We start from the raw sequence: 23479 nt of genomic DNA, 5'->3' as shown, positions 1-23479 counted from the left end.
TAATTTTTACTAAGCGTGTGACGCAAGTATGAGAAAACCACATTTTATTTTATGCTTCCATAAAGTCTCTACTTCGCCTACGAACTCAGAGACAACGTGAAGTATATATAAGGTGTAAACGATTATTGTTTACAACGTAGCATAGCTATGTAGTGGAAGTCGAAACGAAGAATTTTGTACAAGACACTTGTGGTCTATTAAGTTGGGAAACAGCCACCAACAGGTTTACAAGACTACATGAGCTATAGACCACGCGCGTCGCGTGAGATTTTCATGTTCTCTTCTCCAGCTCTCTACACATCGTCATCGATTCTTTCGCATTAGCTTGTTATTTCTTCACTGCCTAATTATTACATGTTTGTTTGTTGTATCTGCTCGTAACGGGCAACACATCGTCCGTAATTGGCGAGCAGTCTGTACTCGGGGACGGTTTTCCGTGCGCCACCCTGTATTATTTCCCTGCGATCAGCAACAGAAGGCTACGGTTGGCTAAACGACAGATTCTGCAGAATCACAGAAATTATTTCTAAAAGTGTGTAAGAATTCTGTAATGAATAAAAACTCTATACTCCAGGGGGGGGGGGGAGGCAAGTGCCCCCTCTTGGTGCCCTCTATCCTTCAGTCACTTACACTACTAGTTTTCAGTTTTTCATAACAACCATATACCAAGCACAAATGAACGGTGAACGAGTAAAAATGAACGGTTCCCAAAAAAGAACGATCAGCAGTGAACTAGTTCGAAAGGATGAACGAGTTTGCCCATCTCTAGTACTCACGTCTCTTGTCGCACGCAGACGTTGGGTCCCTCGAGCCCGGACGCAGGAGCTGTCACCAGGCACAGCAGCGCCGCCGCTACCGCCGCGGCCGTCGCTGGAAACATCCTGCTGTCGTCGTCACGTCACCTGAAACAACAGAACACAAACTGAGCTGACGATCTGAGATTATTACCGAAATGCATACACCGTTCCTCTGACGGAGGCAAAAGTGTGCCCTAGACGGCGAGGCATAGGTATATAACCTCGCCGGACAAACACAGTAGTCATCACAGTGCGCACGCGCTGATCAATCTTTTTTACACATCTTGTAGCTATCGTGTCACGTGCTCAATCACGCGCCCACTGCCTCCTAAGTGAGCGAAAAGGGGACATTGCTAGTTCATCAGATCTTCAGTATGAGAGGTGGCATGAGCCCCCTCTCATATTTCTTACTCTGAGTAATTCGATTTTCCTCTCTAATTGCATGCAGTGAAGAGTTGCTATTCCTTCACACGCTGACTTCCCACGCAGCGTCTCTCGTCACCCGGGTGGTCCGATGACAGGCGGGTTCTGCTGATATTGAAAGGGTTAAGCCGACGGGTGTGAGAGAGTCGAGTAGATGCTTTCCAGACGCCGACATTGTCATAAGAGCGGACGCGACACGCCCACAGGGGCCTTACGGAGTGGCTGGGCTAGAGATTCCGTTACTTCGTAGAAACTTAGTGAATAAACTTCCTAGCTGGCTACCAGCGAGGCGTGGGAATGACTTGTGTTCCCAGGCAGTCTTGACGGGCAAAATCCCGCGTTTTCTGCAAAATCGTAACTGTGATTGGCTTGCTCAGGGCATAGCTCCGTGACGTAGCAAAATCGGCGCAGAAATTGGCGCCAAGAATCTCCACTGGTGGAATGGTAGTGCTTCGGCAATAGAGTGGTATTTTCCGTCGGTTTTCGAGTTGCTGATTGGAACGTTTAACCACGGCCACTGTCGTGGGGGCGGGAATGTGCTGTGTTCGGCTTGTACGGGTGCTCTTGAGTGAGTCGGCTCTCGCCTTTCGGTCGGAGTAGGTTACAAGACTGAGCTCTCGCTGCTCTGGACAGCCTGCCTTCCATTGGCTGTCTAATATACTTTCATTTAATTGTAACTGTTTGCTGAAGTTTCGACTTCAACGTAACTTTCCGAGTACAGTTGGCAATTGAGCGTTCTGCGTACAAGCGGCCTCTGTTTTCCGTCTTGAGCAGTTTTGGCTAAAGTTGGCTGTATCGAAGTTACTGTGTAACTTCGCTTGTTAAACTCAATCACTGTACCGTCAGTGATTGTTTGGCGAGCCTTCTTCGTCTCCCTCAGAGGCGCATTTGTATTGATAGGAAGTCTTAGGCTGGAACAACCAGACCAGGAGAATTTGTTTCGGGTTATACTCGCGACATTATCATCACCACGACGGGACGTCGAAGCAACCAGCCATCGCTTCTGGTACGCCAGATCGTGTCCTTGCAGTTAAGAAGACAGCTTGGTAATGTATGTCCGCAGCACCGGCAGATTAGGGAATTTTGTTCTGTGATAATCAGAACTCAGCAGAGCGCGCCTGTTCGCGTCTTTTCTTACGTGGTTCTGTCTTGGATGTTCATTGTCTGAGTTCTCACTACTGTAACAGCAATTAATGGGTTGGCTGGGTGTTTCTCTTAAGATTTGAGTTGCAAGGAATTGGCTCCACATACCACTTGGTCATAAACTTCACAAGCTAGCTTACGGACAACTTCACCTTCACAGCATTTATTTGAGTATCTGATTTGATGTAGTGTAAATGTTTCATGTGTTTTTGTTTATTATTTTGAGTTCAGTCATAATAAATGAAATTGTTATTTTGTACATAACTTTCATTCTGTGAATCGGTAAAGCAACCCTTTCATTTCTCACTACGTTAATGAAACTTTCCTTTAGCTAATTAATTTCTATCCAATTAAATTATTGCAGGTGCCAAACTCTTTTCTACTCCACTTGCAGGGTCGATTACAGTCAGTTCGCGTTTCTTCTTAATCCATGTGCAACAGCAAAAGTCGGAGTTAGAAAGGGGGGGGGGGGCTTAGAGCATCATTTCCACATGAAGATTCTAGAAGAGTTTAGTGTTAAATACACTGCTAGCCCCGGCCCCTCGCAAGTATACTGAAGCGACTTCATACCAACATTGACAAAATTCGTCAGTTGACAACGAGATTTTACAAGGATAACACGTCAAACACCGAAACGAAAGCGAGTGCAGTAATTACACCGAAGCGCCAAAGAAACTGCTATAGGCATTAGTATTCAAATACAGAGATACATACGCAAGCAGAATACGGCGCCGCGGTCGGCGGCTCCTATGTAAGACGACAAGCGTGTGACGCAGTTGTTAGATCGGTTACTGTTGCTGCTACGCCAGGTTATCAAGATTTAAGTGAGTCTGAACGTGCTGTTATTGTGGTATCGATAGCTACGATGCCACGGCGTAGGTGCACGTTCTTAGGTTGGCGCTACGACAGACACCGACGACAGCGCCCCCTAGCCGGCGCTGTGCGCTCCAGATTCAGCCCACCTGATGCCGAGCAGACGACCGAGCAACACTGTTTCTATTTCATAGTGGGCGAGACAGTACTTGTAACTTTGTAACTCGATGTACAGCTTCGCACCTACGTGTTCATCTCAGCCAAAATTAAGTTGATAGTAAAACCATTTTTATTTGCAGTGCCGAGAGTTCTACCTCACCTGCTCCTCCTAGCTTCCTACATTCGACCTACCGTCAGTTTTCAGGAGCAGACCCATGCGCCGCTTTCCAGGAGGGATACAAAAGCTATAGTTGGCGCATGAGCGATTGGACACAGCGTCTCCGAGGTATCGACGAAGTGGGGACTGTCCCTTACGATAATTGTACCGTGAATGTCAACAGTGTGGTAAAACCCCAAATCTCCGACATCGCTGCGGCCAGGAAAAGATCCTGGAAGAAGAGGACCTACGACGACTGGAGAAAATCGTTCAACGTAACAGAAGGGCAAACCTTCCGCAAATTGCTGCAGATTTCAAAGCTCGGCCATCAACAAGTGTCAGCATGCGAACCATTTAACGATATGTTGTGTTGGCAGACGAGCCAACACCGTGTTACTAGAGGAGCCCGAAGTGCACGCGTTTTAGCTCACGCAGGCTGGCGTGCGGAGGGAAGGACTGAACAGACGTGAGGTCTGGAACATGACAAGGAATTAGAATGCAGAAAGCGGACATAATCAGTTGGATACTTAACTTTAATCCATTAATGATGAACGTCGCTCTTGTCGGTACATGATTCACAATATCAATATCAATAGTAACTGAATGTGGCGCCTTGCTAGGTAGTAGCAAATGACGTAGCTGAAGGCTATGCTAAACTGTCGTCTCTGCAAATGAGAGCGTATGTAGACAGCGAACCATCGCTAGCAAAGTCGGCTGTCCAACTGGGGACGAGTGCTGCCGTGTGGCGGCGCACGGTCTGCAATCACTGATAGTGGCGACACGCGGGTCCGACGTTTACTAACGGACCGCGGCCGATTTAGAGGCTACCACCTAGCAAGTGTGCTGTCTGGCGGTGACACCACACGATACATCATCGATATGGGCTTTCGGAGCCGAAGGCCCACTCGTGTACCATCGATGACAGCACGACATAAAGCTTTACGCCTCGCATAGGTCCGTCAACACCCACATTGGACTGTTGTTAGCTGGATACATATTGCCTGGTCGGACGTGTTTCGTTTCAAATTGTATCGAGCGGATGGACGTGTACGGTTATGGAGACAACCTCATGAACACATGGACCCCCATGTTAGCAGGGGACTGATCAAGGTGGTGGAGCCCCTTTAATGGTGTGGGGCGTGGGCAAATGGAGTAATACGGGACCCATGATACGTAGAGATACGACTCTCACTGGTGACACGTACGTAAGGGTTCTGTCTGATCACCTACATCCATTCATTTCACTGTGCATTCAGACGGACTTGGGCAATTGCAGCAGGACAATGCGACACGCCACACGTCCAGAATTGCTACCGAGTGGCTCCAAGAACACTCGGTTGAGTAACTGAGTTTTCTCTTTTGATGCTAGTCAATTGTCAGGATGTGCATCAATGCAAAGGACATTTGATTCTAAAGCATTATGTCAGGATGAAACACACTAAATAAATTACTTTTTCTCTCTTAACAACATGTGGGCAGGGTGGGTTCTTCCTTGGCTTGGGTATGAGGTAGAATGAAACAGCATTTTTACATAAGATAACTTTTATTGAAAGTTTTGTACAACCGTTTTCTTACTGGACTGTTTTGGCTGGGAGAGCGGCAGCTGTGTCGTTTGCGAAGCCTTCCGCTGCGTGAGCGGCGGCGTCTGATTACGCCTGGCGGTATCTAGTGTTGCCGTTTCGCCCAGTTGACTGGAGACGCGCATCGTGAGGTGGCCCGTTTAATTATTGAGAACGAAGTCGTGAATCGGATGGTGATACCTTTGATGTGGCGTCCCAGTGTTTCTCTTCTCTAAGCGGCTGCGTGTGTCAGTGTTGTGTGTCGGCCAGCAGAGCGGCGCGGCGGGGGAAGGCCAGTGTCCCGGACTCGAACAACGGACTCCCGCTTGCCAGTCTTCGGCTGTCAAATCTTCATCCCAGCTCACAGGTGACTGCTGATGTGAGGCCGTCTCCTTCCCGTCCTCTCGAGTCATCCGGGTACGTAAAAATCAGTCTTCAAATACTTTCTAACTTCTGGCGCCGAGGCTGCTGTTTGCTATTCCATTACAGCAGCGGACTCGGTGCTTCTTTGTACGATGTAGTCTCTTCCTGCATGACGGTCTTCAGCACCGACTGAACTGTACTGGAACTGAACTCGAACCGAAACTGAACTGAAAACTACTGTCAGAGCCACTGTGTCTCTCGTATTTATTCACTTCAGTTCACTGGAGGTGAACGACTTCACGGTCATTGCCTCTTCTGTCACGTTGAAAAGCTTCTCGAAGAATCTTCTTAATGTCGGTCATTGGCTCTTGGAATGTAGGCGAGGGCCTTTGATCACACGTGACAGCTGAGAAACACGTGAGCCGGTCGGGCAATGCCCTGATGGCTGAATCGACAGCTTCCGCTTATGTGGGGAGGGCGATGGCTTTTCTTGAATGTGCTGACTTGCAAGTGCCAGCCGTCGCCACTGCTGCTCTGCCCACTGTTTCCCAGTGTGTACTTTTCTAAACTAAGTTTGTTTATTTTCTAATTTCTACTTCACTTCACATTGATTTCACTAATTTATTTACCTATCTTATGTACCACTGAACAGTTCAAACTCTTCCGCTGACCACCAAACTCGACAGACATGAACATTATTGAGCATATCTGGGATGCCTTGCAACGTGCTGTTGATCTCCACCCCCTCGTACTCTTACGGATTTATGGACAGTCTTGCAGATTCATGGTTTCAATTCCCTCCAGCGCTTCAGACATTAGTCAAGTTCGTGCCACGTTGTGTTTCGGTACTTCTGCGTGGTCGCGGGGGCCCTACACTCTATTAGGCAGGTGTACCAGTTTCTTTGGCGCTTCAGTATAAATCGCGCCGTCGTAATGGTGGTGTAGCCAGGACGGGGGGGACGGGAGGGAGGTGGGGGGGGCGGCAAAACCGTGCCTGTTGCAATGGTGGTGATGGTGGGGAAGATAATGGCGACGAACCTAATGTCGGGCACAGGTGACTCAGGCGTACTGGCTGTTAGTTGCGGGGTCCCACAGAACCTCATTATGCAAACGTCAGCCTCCCCCAATAGGACGCATAAGGAAGGAACGCGAAAACAAGGCGCATGGTTTATTGGAATCGCCGCGAAGGAAAACTAATAATTTAGGGAGGGAGCCCATCGTTATAGACAGTTACACAAAATCGGTCATTCGACAAACGATGGAGGACTTTTACATAAACCAAAAAATAGTACCCACGTTACGGAAATTACTTACTGCCGTGAAACAAAAAGTACATTTTCCTTCAAAGAAAGATGTTTTACACAAGACAATGCGTGAAATGGGATTTACCTGCAAATACTTTTCAGACATGTTTACGAAGACAGTGACAAAAAAAAGCAGTGCGAATCGAACTAATACAACAGACGAAATTATAAATTTCCGGTTACTTTTTAAACACTCTTCATGTTGCAAGAATTGTTAAGTTTCAATGCAGCCCTTCAAAGAAAACTTTTACCTTTTAGTAAAAACACAAAGTAAGAACAAGCCTTAAATTCTACAGATTGATTGCACTATATCTGCCTATTCATGTGAATGTATGTTTGTAGTAGAATCCTGACTTCCGTTAATATTATTACATGTTAATATTATTTACTGTATAGTGTTTTGTTTCGAAGAAGCTATCGTCTTTTGTTTTCCTTATACTCTTAACGCATTTGCCTAAAAATAAACGCAGCCGGGACGTATCTGCACACGGCGTCGCCACAGATTTAAAGCGGGCGCCGCGGCAGGGCCGGTACTGCGTTGTGAAACAGCCTGTAGAAGCGCCCTGTGACGTAGCAAGGTAGGCAGAGTGGGGACTCGCTCGCTCGCTCTTCAGTTTGCCGACAGACTGTACCAGTGCGGCGTAGAGTAGAACGAGGAGCCCCGCAAGGCACAGCGAGGTGCGGCAGCCTCGTCCCGCGAGCCTCGGGGCGGCAGCAGGTGTGTCAGCCGTGCGTGCGTAGCCTGCCGAACGAAGCCTCGCCCGCCACGGACACGCACTGCGTGCCGCGTGCCAGCGCGTGGGCCGCCGCTGATTCAGCCGCAGAAGGCCGCGCGGCACGCACCGCCACAGCCGACCACACTACTACTGTGCGAGCCGCTGACCGCAGTTCTGGAAGCCCGGCAGCAGCCGCAGGTGCGCTGCCAAGCAGCCTTCCGCGCCTCGTGAAGCAAATACCGCCTCCAACGCGGGTGCGACGCCTTGGGCTCATGGGCAACAAAGTGGCGGCTGAAATTCAACGCCACAAAGAGCCAGGCAGTCCTCTTCACCCGAAGACTTCGGCCGCCAGGGCTTACGCCGGTCGAAATCCTGGGAGAACCTACCCCATGGAGTGGGACGGCGAAATACCTAGGAGTTACCATAGACCGTAGGCTCACCTGGAAGCATCACATCCGTGATGTGAAAGGGAGACCAATAGGACGCCTCCGCGCCCTGTATCCGCTGCTAAACCCGTAGTCGTCATCGCCACCGCAACACGGCATCACGCTTTACCTAACACTGATTCGCCCACTGTTAAGAGTATGCGGCCGTGGTCTGGGGGAAAGCCGCAGATGCTCACATTGTGACTCTGTAGCGGATACAGAACCGCGCCCTGAAGACTTCTATGCATCTTCCGAGGCTCTTCTCGACGCGCCAACTCCACGAGGACACCGGGATCCTGCGTCTCCGAGACAGGTTTCACGCCATCGCCAGGAAGTTCTACGAGAAGACGGGACGCTCCCGCAACCGGCTCATCCGTGGACTGGGCCAACAACCTCATCACAGGCCAACCACGAGTTGGCCCGACATACTGAGGGATTAAGTTTTACTGATCCCTCAACAGAGTGTGTCTTTCTCTTTTTCAGGTTACACCAGCTATGACCAATCAGCAAGAGAGGTAATATATATCTTTCTCTCTTTTACAGGAACCGCAGGAATGACAAATTTTGTCTAAACTGCACCACCACGAGCCAAGGACAGGCTCGTCATTTCAGCGTCATCGTCAGCAAATCAGTTTCACAGGACCTTCGCTGCCGAATCCGTGCTGTCATTCAGAGGAGTTATTCAGTCTCGAAATGCCTCATACGTGGACACGGCCAGCTCCACGCATTTTGTCATCCCGTGCGATGATTATTTCAAGCTCTGCCATCCCCCCCCCCCCTTCACCCTTAGCGTTTTCTGATACAGACCACTTTCTCACCTTCATCCATGACACCTTATTTTGACGTCTCACTTAGTTTCTGACGCTAATAATAAGAGCCATCGAAACGGAAGTGAAACGTTTACTTTGCATATTTTATTTATTAATTTCAAAGCGATAGGTTTGTTTATAAACAATTAAATCTTCTTCTGCTAGTCACGATTTTTCTTTATTTTACTATTCGCACGACGCGTTTCGAGAAATAGTTCCCATTTTCAAGTGCGTTTTTTGTGTGTATTAAGCCATTTCTTTTGATGTTGTTAGTGTATGTTGGTCTGCTCCATTTTGTTGACTTAAGTTTTCTAATGGTCCGTTTGTGTAGAATCTCACACACGCGCAACATCACACACAACTTGTTGTACACTTTACACATCGAAAATATCTTATATATATCCCAAGGAATAATCATCAGATTACTTGGAAGAATGCAGAATCATAAGTAGACACTAATATGCTTCGTTGTTGGATCGTTTGAAACTTGCGTTGCCTGAAAAAAAGAGCAAAATTGGTTCAGAAAAAGGCGCTCTTTCAGCAGGATAATGCAACATCCCACACGCCAGCAACAACAATGGCGAAAGCGCACGAACTGGGTTCTGAATTCGTTCCTCATCCACCCTATTCGCTAGACTTCGCCCCAAGTGACTTCCTCCCGTTCTCTGCCTTCAAACTTTGGCTTGCTGGGAGGAGATTTTCATCAAATGAGGAAGTCATAGTTGCAGTCAACGTGTATTTTGCAGACTCTGGCAGAACGTATTTTTCCGATGCAGTGGTGAAGCTGAAGGATCGCTGGAGCAAGTGTGTATCCGCCAAAGCAGAATATGTCCAGAAGTAAGGTGAGCTGTTCACGAAACAAACTCTTCTGTTACCTTTTTGACAGTTGTCAAACCATCCTCGTTCATTCTTGTGCTTTCTGGAGCGCACACTTTTACGACGGAGAACATTTAAAACACAGTGACAGTGTTTGCATCACTTCCAAATCATACCCAGATTGACTGAATAACATACTGTAAACGTTGTAAAAAGGACTTAGTACATAAGCTTTTGGTAAGGAACCCATGTCCAGAAACGTGCCGTTTCGACGTAAAATGAACTGAATTTGAAGATCTGCCGCGTCACGGCACACATGCAACGGAGTCAGTGACCTCTGACCCGTGTGCTCTATAGGAACTGTTCCACGCGGCCACTCTGCCGTTCGTCGCACAACGCGTATCTGCGACGCAAGTTTTCATACACACGATCCACAATCCCTTGTGCACGTCCGTGTAGTGCCACAGTTGCGAACGTACTTGCTTTCGCAGCCGTCGTTGTAGTCTGAGGAAAATGGTATGTGACGGACTGAGGCGTTCTCGATACACGCGTTGTGCACTCCCACCCATTACGTACCATGGCGTGAAGTGGCGGATTTCAAAATGACCCGATCTTCAAACGTATTTTACATTCATGCGGTGCCTTTCCGAACATGGGTTCCTTATCAGAGCATTGACTGCTAAGTCCCTCTACTACTCTTAGAAGCCTGTAGTAGAAATTGTTAAACCATTGTAGGTAACGTCACATCCGCGAGGTGATTAGTATACTACGTGACACTCCCTTGTGGTCTGAAACTGTGTACCAGACTAGGACTCTAACCTGGGACTTGAGCCTTTCGCGTGCTAGTGCTCTGCCGACTGTGTTACTTCAGACTTCCCTAGTTCTTCGCAATATCCTTCCTTGCGGGGGTCCTCGTCCTGCAAGATATGCGGGAGAACTTGGTTGAAATGTGGAAGATAGGAGAACATTTGCTACCGGAACTGCGGGTGTGAAGGTGGGTCGTGAGTCGTCTTCGAATAGCTCCGTCGGTAGAACACTTTCCTGCAATAGGCCAGGGTCCCGAGTTCGAGTCTCCGTCAGGCACACAGTTTTAATCTTCCCCGGAAGTTTCAAATCAGCGCACCTCCGCTGCAGAGTGAAAATTCAGTCTGAAAATACAGTGTGTGCATGGGAAAATTCCCGGACTTTGGAATGCAGTTACAAGAAAACAAACTATGAGACATAGATACCTGCAGGTTGGGGCATCATAAAGCAACTCAAAAAGCTTCGTAAAATTTTTTTCTGTGCGATTACTTTTGTTTCAGGCGCTAAGTAATTACCAGAAATGACTTTACCTTAAGAAACAGCCCAGCGCGTGGTGCGGTATGCAGAAATGAAATCACCTCCATTGCCGTCCAAAGATATTTACGATGTGGATTTCAGAGGGATTAAGAAAGTTTTGGTGTGACGAGCTCCTATACACGGGGAGAGTAAACAGACAGACAGGTTCTGACAGAAAACACACGTCTGATGAAATGGTACAGCACATCAGAGAGACCTTCCAAAGTAGCCCGTCACAGTCAGTTCGCCCAACATCGCGAGCGCTTAACATACGTCGCTCAACAGATCACAAGGTGCTGCACGAATGACATCGCTTATGCGTTTACAAAGTGAAAATAGTGTAAGCACTGAAGCGAAGCGAAGTAGTACAGCTTTGCCACGACTTTGTCGTTAAGGCGTTGCACCCGATCGGGAAAACCCCAACTATCTAGGAAACGTTGGTTTGCCTGACGAAGCAACTTCCTACACATCTGAGAATTTTAATCGGCACAACATTCGCATCTAACTTTCGGAAAACCCCTACAATTTTCGGAAAATATCAGGGACAGTGAAGAGGTGAATGCGTGATGCGTGCTGATGAAAGACGGAGTAGCTGGATCAGTTTCCTTCATCGATCAAACAATTACAAGAACCGTTTATCTGGACGTGTTTGAGCAGTTTTATGTTTTACAGCTTCTTTCTTTTTTGCGGAATGTGATCTTCCAGCAGGATGGTGCACCATCGCACTGGAGTTGCATGTTTTTGACATCCTGGACCGAACGTCTTCACAGCGATGGAGAGTGTACCGTCTCTTGGAAAGTCGTCTAAAAACCGTAATAAAATGTTACGATAACCACAAGTGAACTGGGACAATAACGAATAAAACTATGCGTGTTTATGTAGGGGAAATGTGCTATCAATGGTGAAATATTATTTTGGAACGCGAAAACTCTCCCTCTTTGCGCGTTTTCAACATTTCTGTGTAACAAACACTAAGAATAACGAAGACTACAAATATATTATGTCATGAAATTTCTGTATAATTATGGGACAAAGACTTGGATGAATAAAATGATTATTTTGGTGTCAGCTCTCGAACCTATTAGAGGCTTTTGTGTGAACTTGCTTCCGGACGCACTATTTTGATAATTCACGTAAGTTTTTTTTTTCTCTAACCTCAATTCCTACATCTCCCTCCACGCAAATACAATTAAGTGTAAATAATTATCGCTAAAATTCAAGTTTTATTATTGACCATGTGCCAATCTTTTGTCGTAATGGCGCATTTGCAGCCATTACGTGAAATATAATTAATCACATGACTTTCGGGCTTCATCCCCAAGATCACAGGAAAAAGTACTTTAAATGTTTTTGCTTTCAGGAAAAGAATTTAATTTTATTTTTCTTTCTATTTCATTTTTTTTGATTTTTTTATTTTATTTTATTTTATTTTTTGCAGAAACGCAAAGATAATTAATAATAATACGAGGAGGTTTGCTTATAAGTAAATCGCTGACGGGTAAAAAGATCTTTTTCACTGCCGTAAATATTGTTAAAATTATAATTAACAGTATAAAAGGTCAGTGTTTAACAAAGAATTTACGTAGCATTGAAAATAATAGTGCAACTGCATAGGTTATTATATCGTGTCTGTCGCTCTGCAACAATATTTATTTCTTGCGCATTAACTACTACAGTTATAAACAAACCACGCGTATTTTTGAGCTAGCCGTATATGTTGACAAGATAATTAAATTGTTACAATCCAACCTAGTACCTTTACTCGGAATTATTTGCTACGTAGCTACACTGATAACTGTTAGTGTATAATTTAGCCGATACTACGAGTATAAGAAATATATGCGACGTGACAACTTAGAAATATTTTCATCCACGGTTCCCAACAGAAAAGGAAGTGATGGACCAACCAAGCGGCCACTGCGTTCTCCCTGGATTTCTTGCTGAAGGATTACGTGAGAAACACAGTATGACTCGCCTGTACGTGGCCTGTATGTGGATGCAATAGCGCCCATCACTGCACACACGCTTGTGCGCAAATGAGTTAAGATGGAATAGCGACCAGACGTTTAATAGGTTACGGAAGATACCCCATAGAAGTGTATTAATTTTTTTCAAAACGTTTTGAGTTACTTTACATGGTGCTGCAAATAGTTAGGTCTCCTGGCTTTTTTAAAAATTGCGTTTGGAAATTAGTGGAGGAATACTGTGAAAACTGCTCGACTGACAGAAACAAAGTCTCCACACGAATGAATTAATTAGATGTACCCATGCGGAAACAGGAAAACAACACGGACAGACGGAATAAACGCCGGACTGTTGAAATACGGAGGTCTTTCATCCACATCTTACTAAGCTTTGTTGGATTGTAAGGTACCTACGGAGCGGAATTTGCTAAAATTTTCTCCATATTCAAAAACGAATGAGTAGAGACCGAAAGGACTATAGAGGAATAAACCTTGTTCACACAGACTGTAAAATGGAAAGCACTATCACAAATATAATATAATAATATACAGCGTCCTATATTTGATTTAAATTAGAAGAAAAATTGATTTCATTAAACAACGCTACAAAAAATGGTTCAAAATGGCTCTGAGCACTATGGGACTTAACATCGAGGTCATCAGTCCCCTAGAACAGAACTACTTAAACGTAACTAACCTAAGGACATCACACACATCGATGCCCGAGGCAGGATTCGAACCTGCGACCGTAGCGGTCGCGCGGTTCTAGACTGAAGCACCTAGAACCGCTCGGCCACTCCGGCCGGCTAGTTTTCCGTCTACACTGGCCCAAGCAGAGAAAATTTAATTACAATCAACCTGTAGACAGAACGCATGAAACTAGACACCCAAAATAGACTAGAAATGTAGAGGTACAATACAGAGGGGAAGACTACGAAAGAGATGGTTCGGTCTTGTTGATCGCACTGACGAAATTACCTAATCCAAGAGGGGGGGGGGGGAGGAGGAGGAGAGGAAGAAAGGGAGGTTTCACGAGGACACTCTGTACACAACATGATCAGCAAGTGCCCAACAAACGGTGGTCGACATCTCCAAGATAACACGCCGCGTCTCGCTTATCAAGATGCCGGAGCCAAGCGAGTGGTTCGTGTATAAGGGGCTTTAGTTAAGCTCTTCTACGGAGGCGGGCGGCTTTAAGAACTGCCTGTAGCTGCATCTGGTGGGCGGAGAAAGGCCGTGCAGCGTAGGAGTGGCGGAGAGTGGAGCAGCCCAGGAGGTGATCTGGCAACGGCGCGCCCGCCACGTCCGCGTCTCGGCCAGCGGGGCGTTGTGTCGGCAGAGCAGGCCGGCGCGGCCTTGGAAGGCAAGAAGAGGCGAGGCCAGTCGCCGTCCGCCGGGCACCCAGCTCTCAGCTTCCAGCTTCCGCGTCACGTCTGTCCGCTCCTGGCACGGTCGCCATCGACTCGCAACCAGCGCCGCACCGAGGGGGTGGGTAGATTCTTCCCCTCGCAAGGGTAGATGTGCATGGGTCTCCTACCTTTCCTTCGTCCTACGAGAAGAAACCAGTCTCTTGCCCCATGAATCTAGGCACACGCTCTTCTCAACCACTGCTTCCCTTTCGTGCCCGCCAACGCTTATAACTGCAGTCTGGCTTCAGCACGAGTACACTGAAGAGCCAAAGGAACTGGTACACCTACCTAATATCGTCGAAGGCCCCCGTGAGCATGCAGGAATTCCTTACCACGACGTGACATGGACTCGACTAATGTCTGATGTAGTGGTGGAGGGAACTGACACCACGAATCCTGCAGAGCTGTCCATAAATCCGTAAGAGTACAAGGGCTTCGAGATCTCTTGTGAACAGCACGTTACAAGGCATCCCAGATATGCTCAATGATAATGTCTGGCAAGCCTGGTGGCCAGCGGAAGTGTTTAAACTCAGTTCCTGGAGCCACCCTGTAGCAATTCTGGGCGTGTGGAGTGTCGCATTGTCCCGTTGGTTTGCCCAAGTCCGATGAAATGCTCAGTGGACATGAATGGATGCGGGTAATCAGACAAGATGCTTACGTACGTGTCACCTGTCAGAGTTGTATCAGGTGTCCCATATTACTCCAACTGTACACGCCGCACAGCATCACAGAGCCTCCACCAGCTTCAACAGTCCCCTGCTGACATGCAGGGTCACGGATTCATAAGGTTGTCTCCATACCCGTCAAGACCATCCACTCGACACAATTTGAAACGAGACTCGCCCGAGCAGGCAACATGTTTCCAGTCATCAAGAGACCAGTGTCGGTGTTAGAGGGCGACGCGTAAATCTTTGTATCGTGCAGTCATCAAGGGTGCAGGAGTGGGCGTTCGGCTCCGGAAGCCCATATCGATGATGTTCCGTTGAATGGTTCGCATGCCGACTGACACTTGTTGATGGTCCAGAACTGAAATCTGCAGCAACATGCGGAAGGGTTGCACTTCTGTCACGCTGAACGGTTCTCTTTAGTCGTCATCGGTCCCGTTCATGCAAGATTTTATTCCGGCCGCAGTGATGTCGGACATTTTATGTCTTACCAGAGTCCTGATATTCACGGTACACTCGTGAAATGGTCGTACGGGAAAATACCCACTTCATCGCTGCCTCGGAAATTCTGTGTCCCATCGCTCGTCCGCCGACTACAACACCACGTTCAAACTCACTTAAATCTTGATAACCTGCCATTTTAGCAGCAGTAACCGATCTCACAACTGTGCCAGACACTTTTTGTTTTACATTCGCGTTGCCAACCGCAACGCTGTATTCTGCCTGTTTCTGGATACGCATCCCTATACTAGTTTTTTGGGCGCTTCAGAGTATCTTATCTTCTTCCTAGGAGTAGAAACCATTCTCTCGGCCCACGAATCTAAAGGCACGCTCTTCTCAACCACTGCTTCACTTTCATGCAATCAGACACTTATAACTGCAGTTCGGTTTCTGTACGAGTTGTAATTTTTCGCTCCCTGTATTTAATCCTCACTACCTTTTACTGATATCTCTGGGAAGAGTCAACCACAACAAAACAAGTGAAATCTCCTCTGGGTTGAAACAAAAACGGAATAATTCCAGTTCGAAAGAAAGGAGATGCTGGCAGGTGCGAATGTTACCGGACTATCAGTTTAGATATATAGATACCGAACAATCCTAAGCAAAGAAGGGAAAGCCAAAAGGTGGATGAGTATATACGAATGCGATATACTTGAGGGCAATATCAAGAAAATGGAAAAGGATGTAGATGAGATGCGATATTTGATACTACGTAAAGAATTTGATAAAGCACTGAAAGACAAAGTCGAAACAAGGCCCCGGGAGTAGACAACATTCCATCAGAATTACAGATGGCCTTGGGGGAGCCAGCCATGAGAAAACTCCTTTAATCTGGTGAGGAAGATGTATGAGAGAGGCGAAATACCTCAAACTTCAACAAGAATACAATAATCCCAATTCCAAAAAAGGAGATGCTGACAGGTGTGAAAATTACCGAACTATCAGTTTAATAAGTCACCGCTGCAAAATACTAACGCGAATTCTTTACAGAAGAATGGACAAACTGGTAGAAGCCTACCTCGCGGAAGATAAGTTTGGTTTCCGTAGAAACGTAGGAACACACAATACCGACCCTGCGACATATCTTAGAACCCAAGTTAAGGAAAGAGCAAACTAACGTTTCTAGTATTTGTAGACAGAGAAAGTTTTTGACAATGTTGACTAGAATACTCTCTTTCAAATTCTGAATGTGGCAGGGATCAAATACAGGGAGCGAAAGGCTATTTACAATTTGTACAGAGACCAGATGGCAGTTACAAGAGTCGAGGGGCATGAAAGGGAAGCAGTGGTTGAGAAGGAAGTGAGACAGGGTTGTAGCCTGTCCCCGATGTTATTCAACCTGTACATGGAACAAGCAGTAAAGGAAACCAAATAAAAATTTGGAGTAGGAATTAAAATCCAGGGAGAAGAAATGAAAAACTTGAGGTTCGCCGATGACATTGTAATTCTGTCAGAGACAGCGAAAGACTGGGAAGAACAGTTGGACGGAATGGTCAGTGTCTTGAAAGGTGGATATAAGGTGAACGTCAACAAAAGCAAAACGAGCATAATGGAATGTAGTCTAAATAAATCAGGTGGTGATAAGGGTATTAGATTAGGAAATGTGACACTTGAAGTAGTAGATGATTTTTACTATCCTGGAAGGAAAATAACTGATGATGATAGAAGTAGAGAGAATATAAAATGCTATGGCAAGGAAAGCGTTTCTGAGGACGAGAAATGGTCAACATAGAGCATAGATTTCAGTGTCAGGAGGTCTTTTCTGGAAGCATTTGTATGGAGTGTAGCAATGTATGGATGTGAAACATGGACGATAAACAGTTTACACAAGAAGAGAGTAGGTGGTTTTGAAATATGGTGCTACAGAAGAATGCTGAACATCATGTGGGTAGATCACATAACTAATGGGGAGGTACTGTATAGAGTTAGGGATAAGAGGAACTTGTGCCACAACTTGATAGACGAAGGGATCGGTTGGTAGGACACATTCTGAGGCATCAAGGGACCACCAATTTAGTACTGGAGGGAAGCGTGGAAGGTAAAAATCGTAGAGGAAGACCAAGAGATGAATACACTAAGCAGATTCTGAAGGATGTAGGTTGCAGTAGTTACTCGGAGATGAAGCAGCTTGCACAGGACACACTAGCATGGAGAGCTGCATCAAACCAGTCTTAGGTTGAAGACCACAACTACGAGAGCTACTTTTATAAATGCTATAAATGTCTAAGTTTGTCGTTCGTTAACCTATCTTCTAAGATGAATCGTACAGTGGTGTTGTTTCCTGTATTCCCACATTTATCTGGAAGCCAAACTAATCTTCCTCGACGACGGCTTCTACCAGGGTTTCTTTCTTTCTCCCTCTCTCTTTTTTTTGTGTTCTTCTGTAAATCACTCGTCCCACTATGTTGCAGCAATGACTTATTACACTGATGGTGCAGTAATGCTCACACCGGTTACCACCAGTTTTCTTTAATACTGGGGAGAGTACAAGTGTGTGTGTGTGTGTGTGTGTGTGTGTGTGTGTGTGTGTGTGTGTGTGTGTGTGAACACTCCCAATGCAGCCGACTGCCTGTGCATGTACCTATGTTAACACGATGACTTCGGCAACTACGTCTGAAACGGGCACGTGATCATCTGCACTTAACGTTGGCCCAGTGGTACAGCGTTGAATGGTCTGATCAATCCTGGTATCTTCTTCATCATGCCGATTGGAGGGCGCGAATCCATCGTCTTCCAGGGAAACAGCTCCTCGATACCTGTACCACAGGACGGCTACAAGCTGGCAGATGCTCCATTATGCTGTGGGGATCATTCACGGAGGTCGTGCAAGGCGTCACGAAGGACGAGTATCGTACACTAGTTGCGGAACACGTACACCACTTCGTGATGAACATGTTTCCAACGGCAGTGACATTTTTCAGCAAGATAACGCGCCATGTAACACGGCCAGGAGTGTGATGGAGTGGTTCGAGGAACACAACGGCAAGATCGAAATGGCGTGCTGGCTAGAGATGGGCAAAGTCGTTCATCCTTGGGATCTAGTCGCAGTTCGTAGTAATAGACGGCAAATCATCGAGTAAAACTGAAGTGATATCAGGTGTTCCCCAGGGGAACACCTGGGACCTCTGCTGTTCCTGATCTATATAAATGACCTGGGTGACAATCTGAGCAGTTCTCTTAGATTGTTCGCAGATGATGCTGTAATTTACCGTCTAGTAAGGTCATCCGAAGACCAGTATCAGTTGCAAAGCGATTTAGAAAAGATTGCTGTATGGTGTGGCAGGTGGCAGTTGCTATATAACGAAAAGTGTGAGGTGATCCACATGAGTTCCAAAAGAAATCCGTTGGGATTCGATTACTCGATAAATAGTATAATTCTCAAGGCTGTCAATTCAACTAAGTACCTGGGTGTTAAAATTACCAACAACTTCAGTTGGAAAGACCACATAGATAAGATTGTGGGGAAGGCGAGCCAAAGTTGCGTTTCATTGGCAGGACTCTTAGAAGATGCAACAAGTCCACTAAAGAGACAGCTTACACTACACTCGTTCGTCCTCTGTTAGAATATTGCTGCGCGGTGTGGGATCCTTACCAGGTGGGATTGACGGAGGACATCGAAAGGGTGCAAAAAAGGGCAGCTCGTTTTGTATTATCACGTAATAGGGTAGAGAGTGTGGCAGATATGATACGCGAATTGGGATGGAAGTCATTAAAGCAAAGACGTTTTTCGTCGCAGCGAGATCTATTTACGAAATTTCTGTCACCAACTTTCTCTTCCGAATGCGAAAATATTTTGTTGAGCCCAACCTACATAGGTAGGAATGATCATCAAAATAAAATATGAGAAATCAGAGCTCGAACAGAAAGGTTTAGGTGTTCGTTTTTCCCGCGCGCTGTTCGGGAGTGGAATGGTAGAGAGATAGTATGATTGTGGTTCGATGAAACCTCTGCCAAGCACTTAAATGTGAATTGCAGAGTAATAATGTAGATGTAGTTCACTGGTGACCGCTCTCTTTTGGGAACCGTTCATTTTTACTCGTTCACCTTTCATTGTGCTTGGTATTATGATTCTCAAGAAAAATTGAAATTTAGTAGCATAAGTGACTGAAGATGGAAGGCGCCAAGAGGGAGCACTTGCCGCCTCCTCCTTCCCCCCCCCCCCCCCCCCCCCGAGTTTTTATTCGTAACAGAATTCTCACAAACTTGTAATTTTCGTGATTCTGCAAAACATCTCGTTCAGCCACCTGTAGCGTTATGTGGCTGATCGCAGTTAAATAATATGAGGTGGCGCACGAAAAAACGGCACGGACTACAGACTGCTCGCCAATTACGCACGATTTATTGACCGCTATGAGCAGAATAGATAAACACTAATTATGCAGTGAAGAAATAACAAATAAGCTAAACCAAACAACTTCGAAACAATAGATGACGATTGGTAAGCGACAATGAGCAATGTAGTACTTGGGGCCAATTTTTCGTGCGCCACCCTGTATCACAGAAATAACATTGTAGAAGTTATCGTCTTCTTTTTACAAAATGTGACACCATACACTCGATTACAAAGCGCAGGCTTCATTCGGTTGTAAGTCGGTCTGCCTTCTGTAGCAATGAACATGCTCTTTTATCTTGGATAAAAAAAAGAAGACGGAAAATGGCCACTTGTGTGTGCCGTGTCGACGTCCTTTGCATGTGTAATAACAGAAAAATCTTGCCCTTTTACGAATATTTCTTCTGCTGTTTATGGAAATAGTGATGTAAGCTGATACGCCGTTTTTTTACCTGAAAAGATGTTTGTATCACATACCAAGCAATTTTTATGTAGTTTACCTAATTATAACAGACATTTTTATTACCGGTCGTGGACGCTAATAGAATACGAAAAGAACCAGGAGTTCAGAGTTCAAAAAAGGTTTGAAACAGATCTAGAATGGGCGTGCGAAGCGAAAAAAAACAAACAACAACTCGATCTGAACTTTGAGCAGCCGGCAGTGGAACTGCGACGAGCGGCCACCCGAAGAAGGACGAGTCCGGCCGAGCGAGACCGAGAAAGACGGGAACAGGACAGAGGCTGGAACGAGACCGACCGACGTGCCGTTCGGGAACGAGACCAACCGTTTCCCGTTCCCGGGAACTTTAAGTAGAAAGCCGCGACCGAAGTGAACTATGATAGACCGTTCCTTAGAATTCGTTCCTCGCTCATTCCGTTCACCTTGGTGAACCATTCCTTTGGATCCGTTAGTTCGCTAACGATCCGTCTCTAGTGCTGGCGCCCCAACTGGCCGGATCTTAACTCGATCGGACACATCTGGGATGTGATTCAACGTGGCGTCAGAGCTCATCGTCCCCCTCCCCGGAATTTACGGGAATAAAGAGACGAATGGGTATGTGTAGCTGTCGTGCCAACTCCCTCCAGCGGGCTACCAGGGCCTCACTGCTTCCATGCCACGACGCGTCGCAGCTGTCATCCGTGCCAAAGGTTGACGTACCGACTATTAGGAGGTGGTCATAATGTTTCGGCGGATTGTGTTTCATTGGGCAGATGTTCTAATGGTGGGCTACGGCAGAAATGCATCATCAAATATACACTACTGGCCATTAACATTGCTACACCACGAAGATGACGTGCTACAGACGCGAAATTTAACCGACAGGAAGAAGATGCTGTGATATACCTATCATTAGTTTTTCAGAGCATTCACACAACGTTGGCGCCGGTGGCGACACCTACAACGTGCTGACGTGAGTAAAGTTTCCAACCGATTTCTAAAACACAAACAGCAGTTTACCGGCGTAGACTGGTGAATCGCTGTTGCGATGCCTCGTGTAAGAAGAAATGCGTACCATCACGTTTACGACTTTTATAAAGGTCGGATTGTAGCCTATCGCGATTGCGATTTACCGTATCGCGACATTGCTGCTCGCGTTGGTCGAGATCCAATGACTGTTAGCAGAATATGGAATGGGTGGGTTCAGGAGGGTAATACGGAACGCCGTGCTGGATCCCCACGCCGTCGTATCACTAGCAGTCGAGATGACAGGCATCTTATCCGCATGGCTGTAACGGATCGTGCAGCCACGTCTCGATCCCTGAGTCAACAGATGGGGACGTCTGCTAGACAACAACCATCTGCACGAACAGTTCGACGTCGTTTGCAGCAGCATGGTCTATCAGCTCTGAGACCATGGCTGCGGTTACCCTTGACGCTGCATCACAGGCAGGAGCGCCTGCGATGGTGTACTCAGCGACGAACCTGGGTGCACGAATGGTAAGACGTCATTTTTTCGGATGAATCCAGGTTCTGTTTACAGCATCACGATGGTCGAATCCGTGTTTGGCGACATCGCGGTGAACGCACATTGGAAGCGTGTATTCATCGCCATATTGGCGTATCACCCGGCGTGATGGTATGGGGTGTCATTGGTTACACGTCTCGGTCACCTCTTGTTCGCATTGACGGCACATTGAACAGTGGACGTTACAAAAAAATGATTCAAATGGCTCTGAGCACTATGGGACTTAACAGCTGAGGTCCAGTCCCCTAGAACTTAGAACTACTTAAACCTAACTAACCTAAGGACATCACACACATCCATGCCCGAGGCAGGATTCGAACCTGCGACCGTAGCGGTCGCGCGGTACCAGACTGAAGAGCCTAGAACCGTTCCGCCAGACAGGCCGGCGTGGACGTTACATTTCAGATGTGTTACGGCCCGTGGCTCTACCCTTCATACGCTCCCTGCGAAACCCTACATTTCAGCAGGATAATGTACGACCGCATGTTGCAGGTCCTGTACGGGCCTTTCTGGATACTGAAAACGTTCGACTGCTGCCCTGGCCAGCACATTCTCCAGATCTCTCACCAACTGAAAACGTCTGGTCAATGGTGCCCGAACAACTGGCTCGTCACAAAACGCCAGTCACTACTCTTGATGAACTGTGGTATCGTGCTGAAGCTGCATTGGCAGCTGTACCTGTACACACCATCCACGCTCTGACTCAATACCCAGGCGTATCAAGGCCGTTATTACGGCCAGAGGTGGTTGTTCTGGGTACTGATTTCTCACGATCTATGCACCCAAATTGCATGAAAATGTAATCATATGTCAGTTCTAGTATAATATATTTGTCCAATGAATACCCGTCTATCATCTGCATTTCTTCTTGGTGTAGCAATTTTAATGGCCATTAGTGTAACTTTTAACAACAACCGATCTGTTGACTTCAGCGACCTGATGATGCAGTGATGTGATGCAAGACGCTGTCAGAATTTACATAATGTTCCCAGGTCTCCTTTGCGGCTTTACGTCGTCAATTTAAGATGATCTGAAGTGACAGAGGGTCATGCTGCAAACAGATACAGCTCGTAGCCTGCGTCATCTGCCAACACTTATCTTCCTTGATAAAAGCAAGTTTGAAGCACTGTTTCGTGTCGCAACCCAGGACTAGACACCATGTAAGCATGCAACTCGTCGTAGTGTGCCGCCTCGGTGGAATTCCACCTCCACACTTCCGCCTGCCTTTCCAGCTACCAAAGGTCATCGCACGAGTGGCTACCGGCACACACATCATAACTCCAGGAGAAAGTCCGTAGTGCTGCGGTAGCCGGCAGTTCCGGCTGGCCCGCATTCAGGGCCCAAGTGAAAGTAATTACGGAGTGCTTCACTCGCCTACCATCATCGCAACGGAACAGGCGTTCCCTCTAGCAGTCCAACAGGCGCAATTCCGGCGAGCTAATAACAAGGCGACCGGTCCCACGAGCACCACGCTCCAAGCTGTCTACTGTTGCAAAGTCTTGCAGTCTGAGAAGGAACCGTGCTACGAAACTGCTATCATCAAAAAGTCAGTACCTAGTTGTGTCATTCTTCAGTTTGCTCTCAATCCATATTGTAGAACGTTTGTTCCTCTCATCATTTCCTGTACGAGGGGGTACCCCGAACAAACCGGAATTATTTTTTAGAAGCTATATATTTCCAAATTCTTTACAAAACAACCTTATGCCCTTCAAAATACTTTCAATTACAAATAATACGTCTGTCCCATCAGTGGTTCCACAGTTCGAAAAACTTTTTGTAGTCCACTTTAGAAATGGCTGACCGCTCCTACTCCGTTTTTTCTCTTGACTTGTCCAGTGT

The 23479-nt window shown here is 46.6% G+C and overlaps 1 protein-coding gene across 4 annotated transcripts in view; it reads right to left on the bottom strand.

Moving 5' to 3' along the window:
• The window catches only part of LOC126215383 (protein draper), a 396618-nt gene that overhangs the window by 175461 nt on the left and 197678 nt on the right, over nucleotides 1–23479 (bottom strand). For all 4 annotated transcript variants that reach the window (XM_049942079.1, XM_049942083.1, XM_049942080.1 and 1 more), the window contains exon 2: nucleotides 777–902. In XM_049942079.1, the coding sequence (XP_049798036.1) occupies nucleotides 777–880 (104 nt within the window). In that variant the 5' untranslated portion in view covers nucleotides 881–902. The remainder of the gene's footprint in view (nucleotides 1–776; nucleotides 903–23479) is intronic.

The sequence above is a fragment of the Schistocerca nitens genome, chromosome 12, assembly GCF_023898315.1.
Source record: "Schistocerca nitens isolate TAMUIC-IGC-003100 chromosome 12, iqSchNite1.1, whole genome shotgun sequence".
Taxonomy (NCBI): domain Eukaryota; kingdom Metazoa; phylum Arthropoda; class Insecta; order Orthoptera; family Acrididae; genus Schistocerca; species Schistocerca nitens.
Note: the sequence above shows the minus strand (reverse complement) of the source record. Positions and strands in the feature narration are given on the sequence as shown.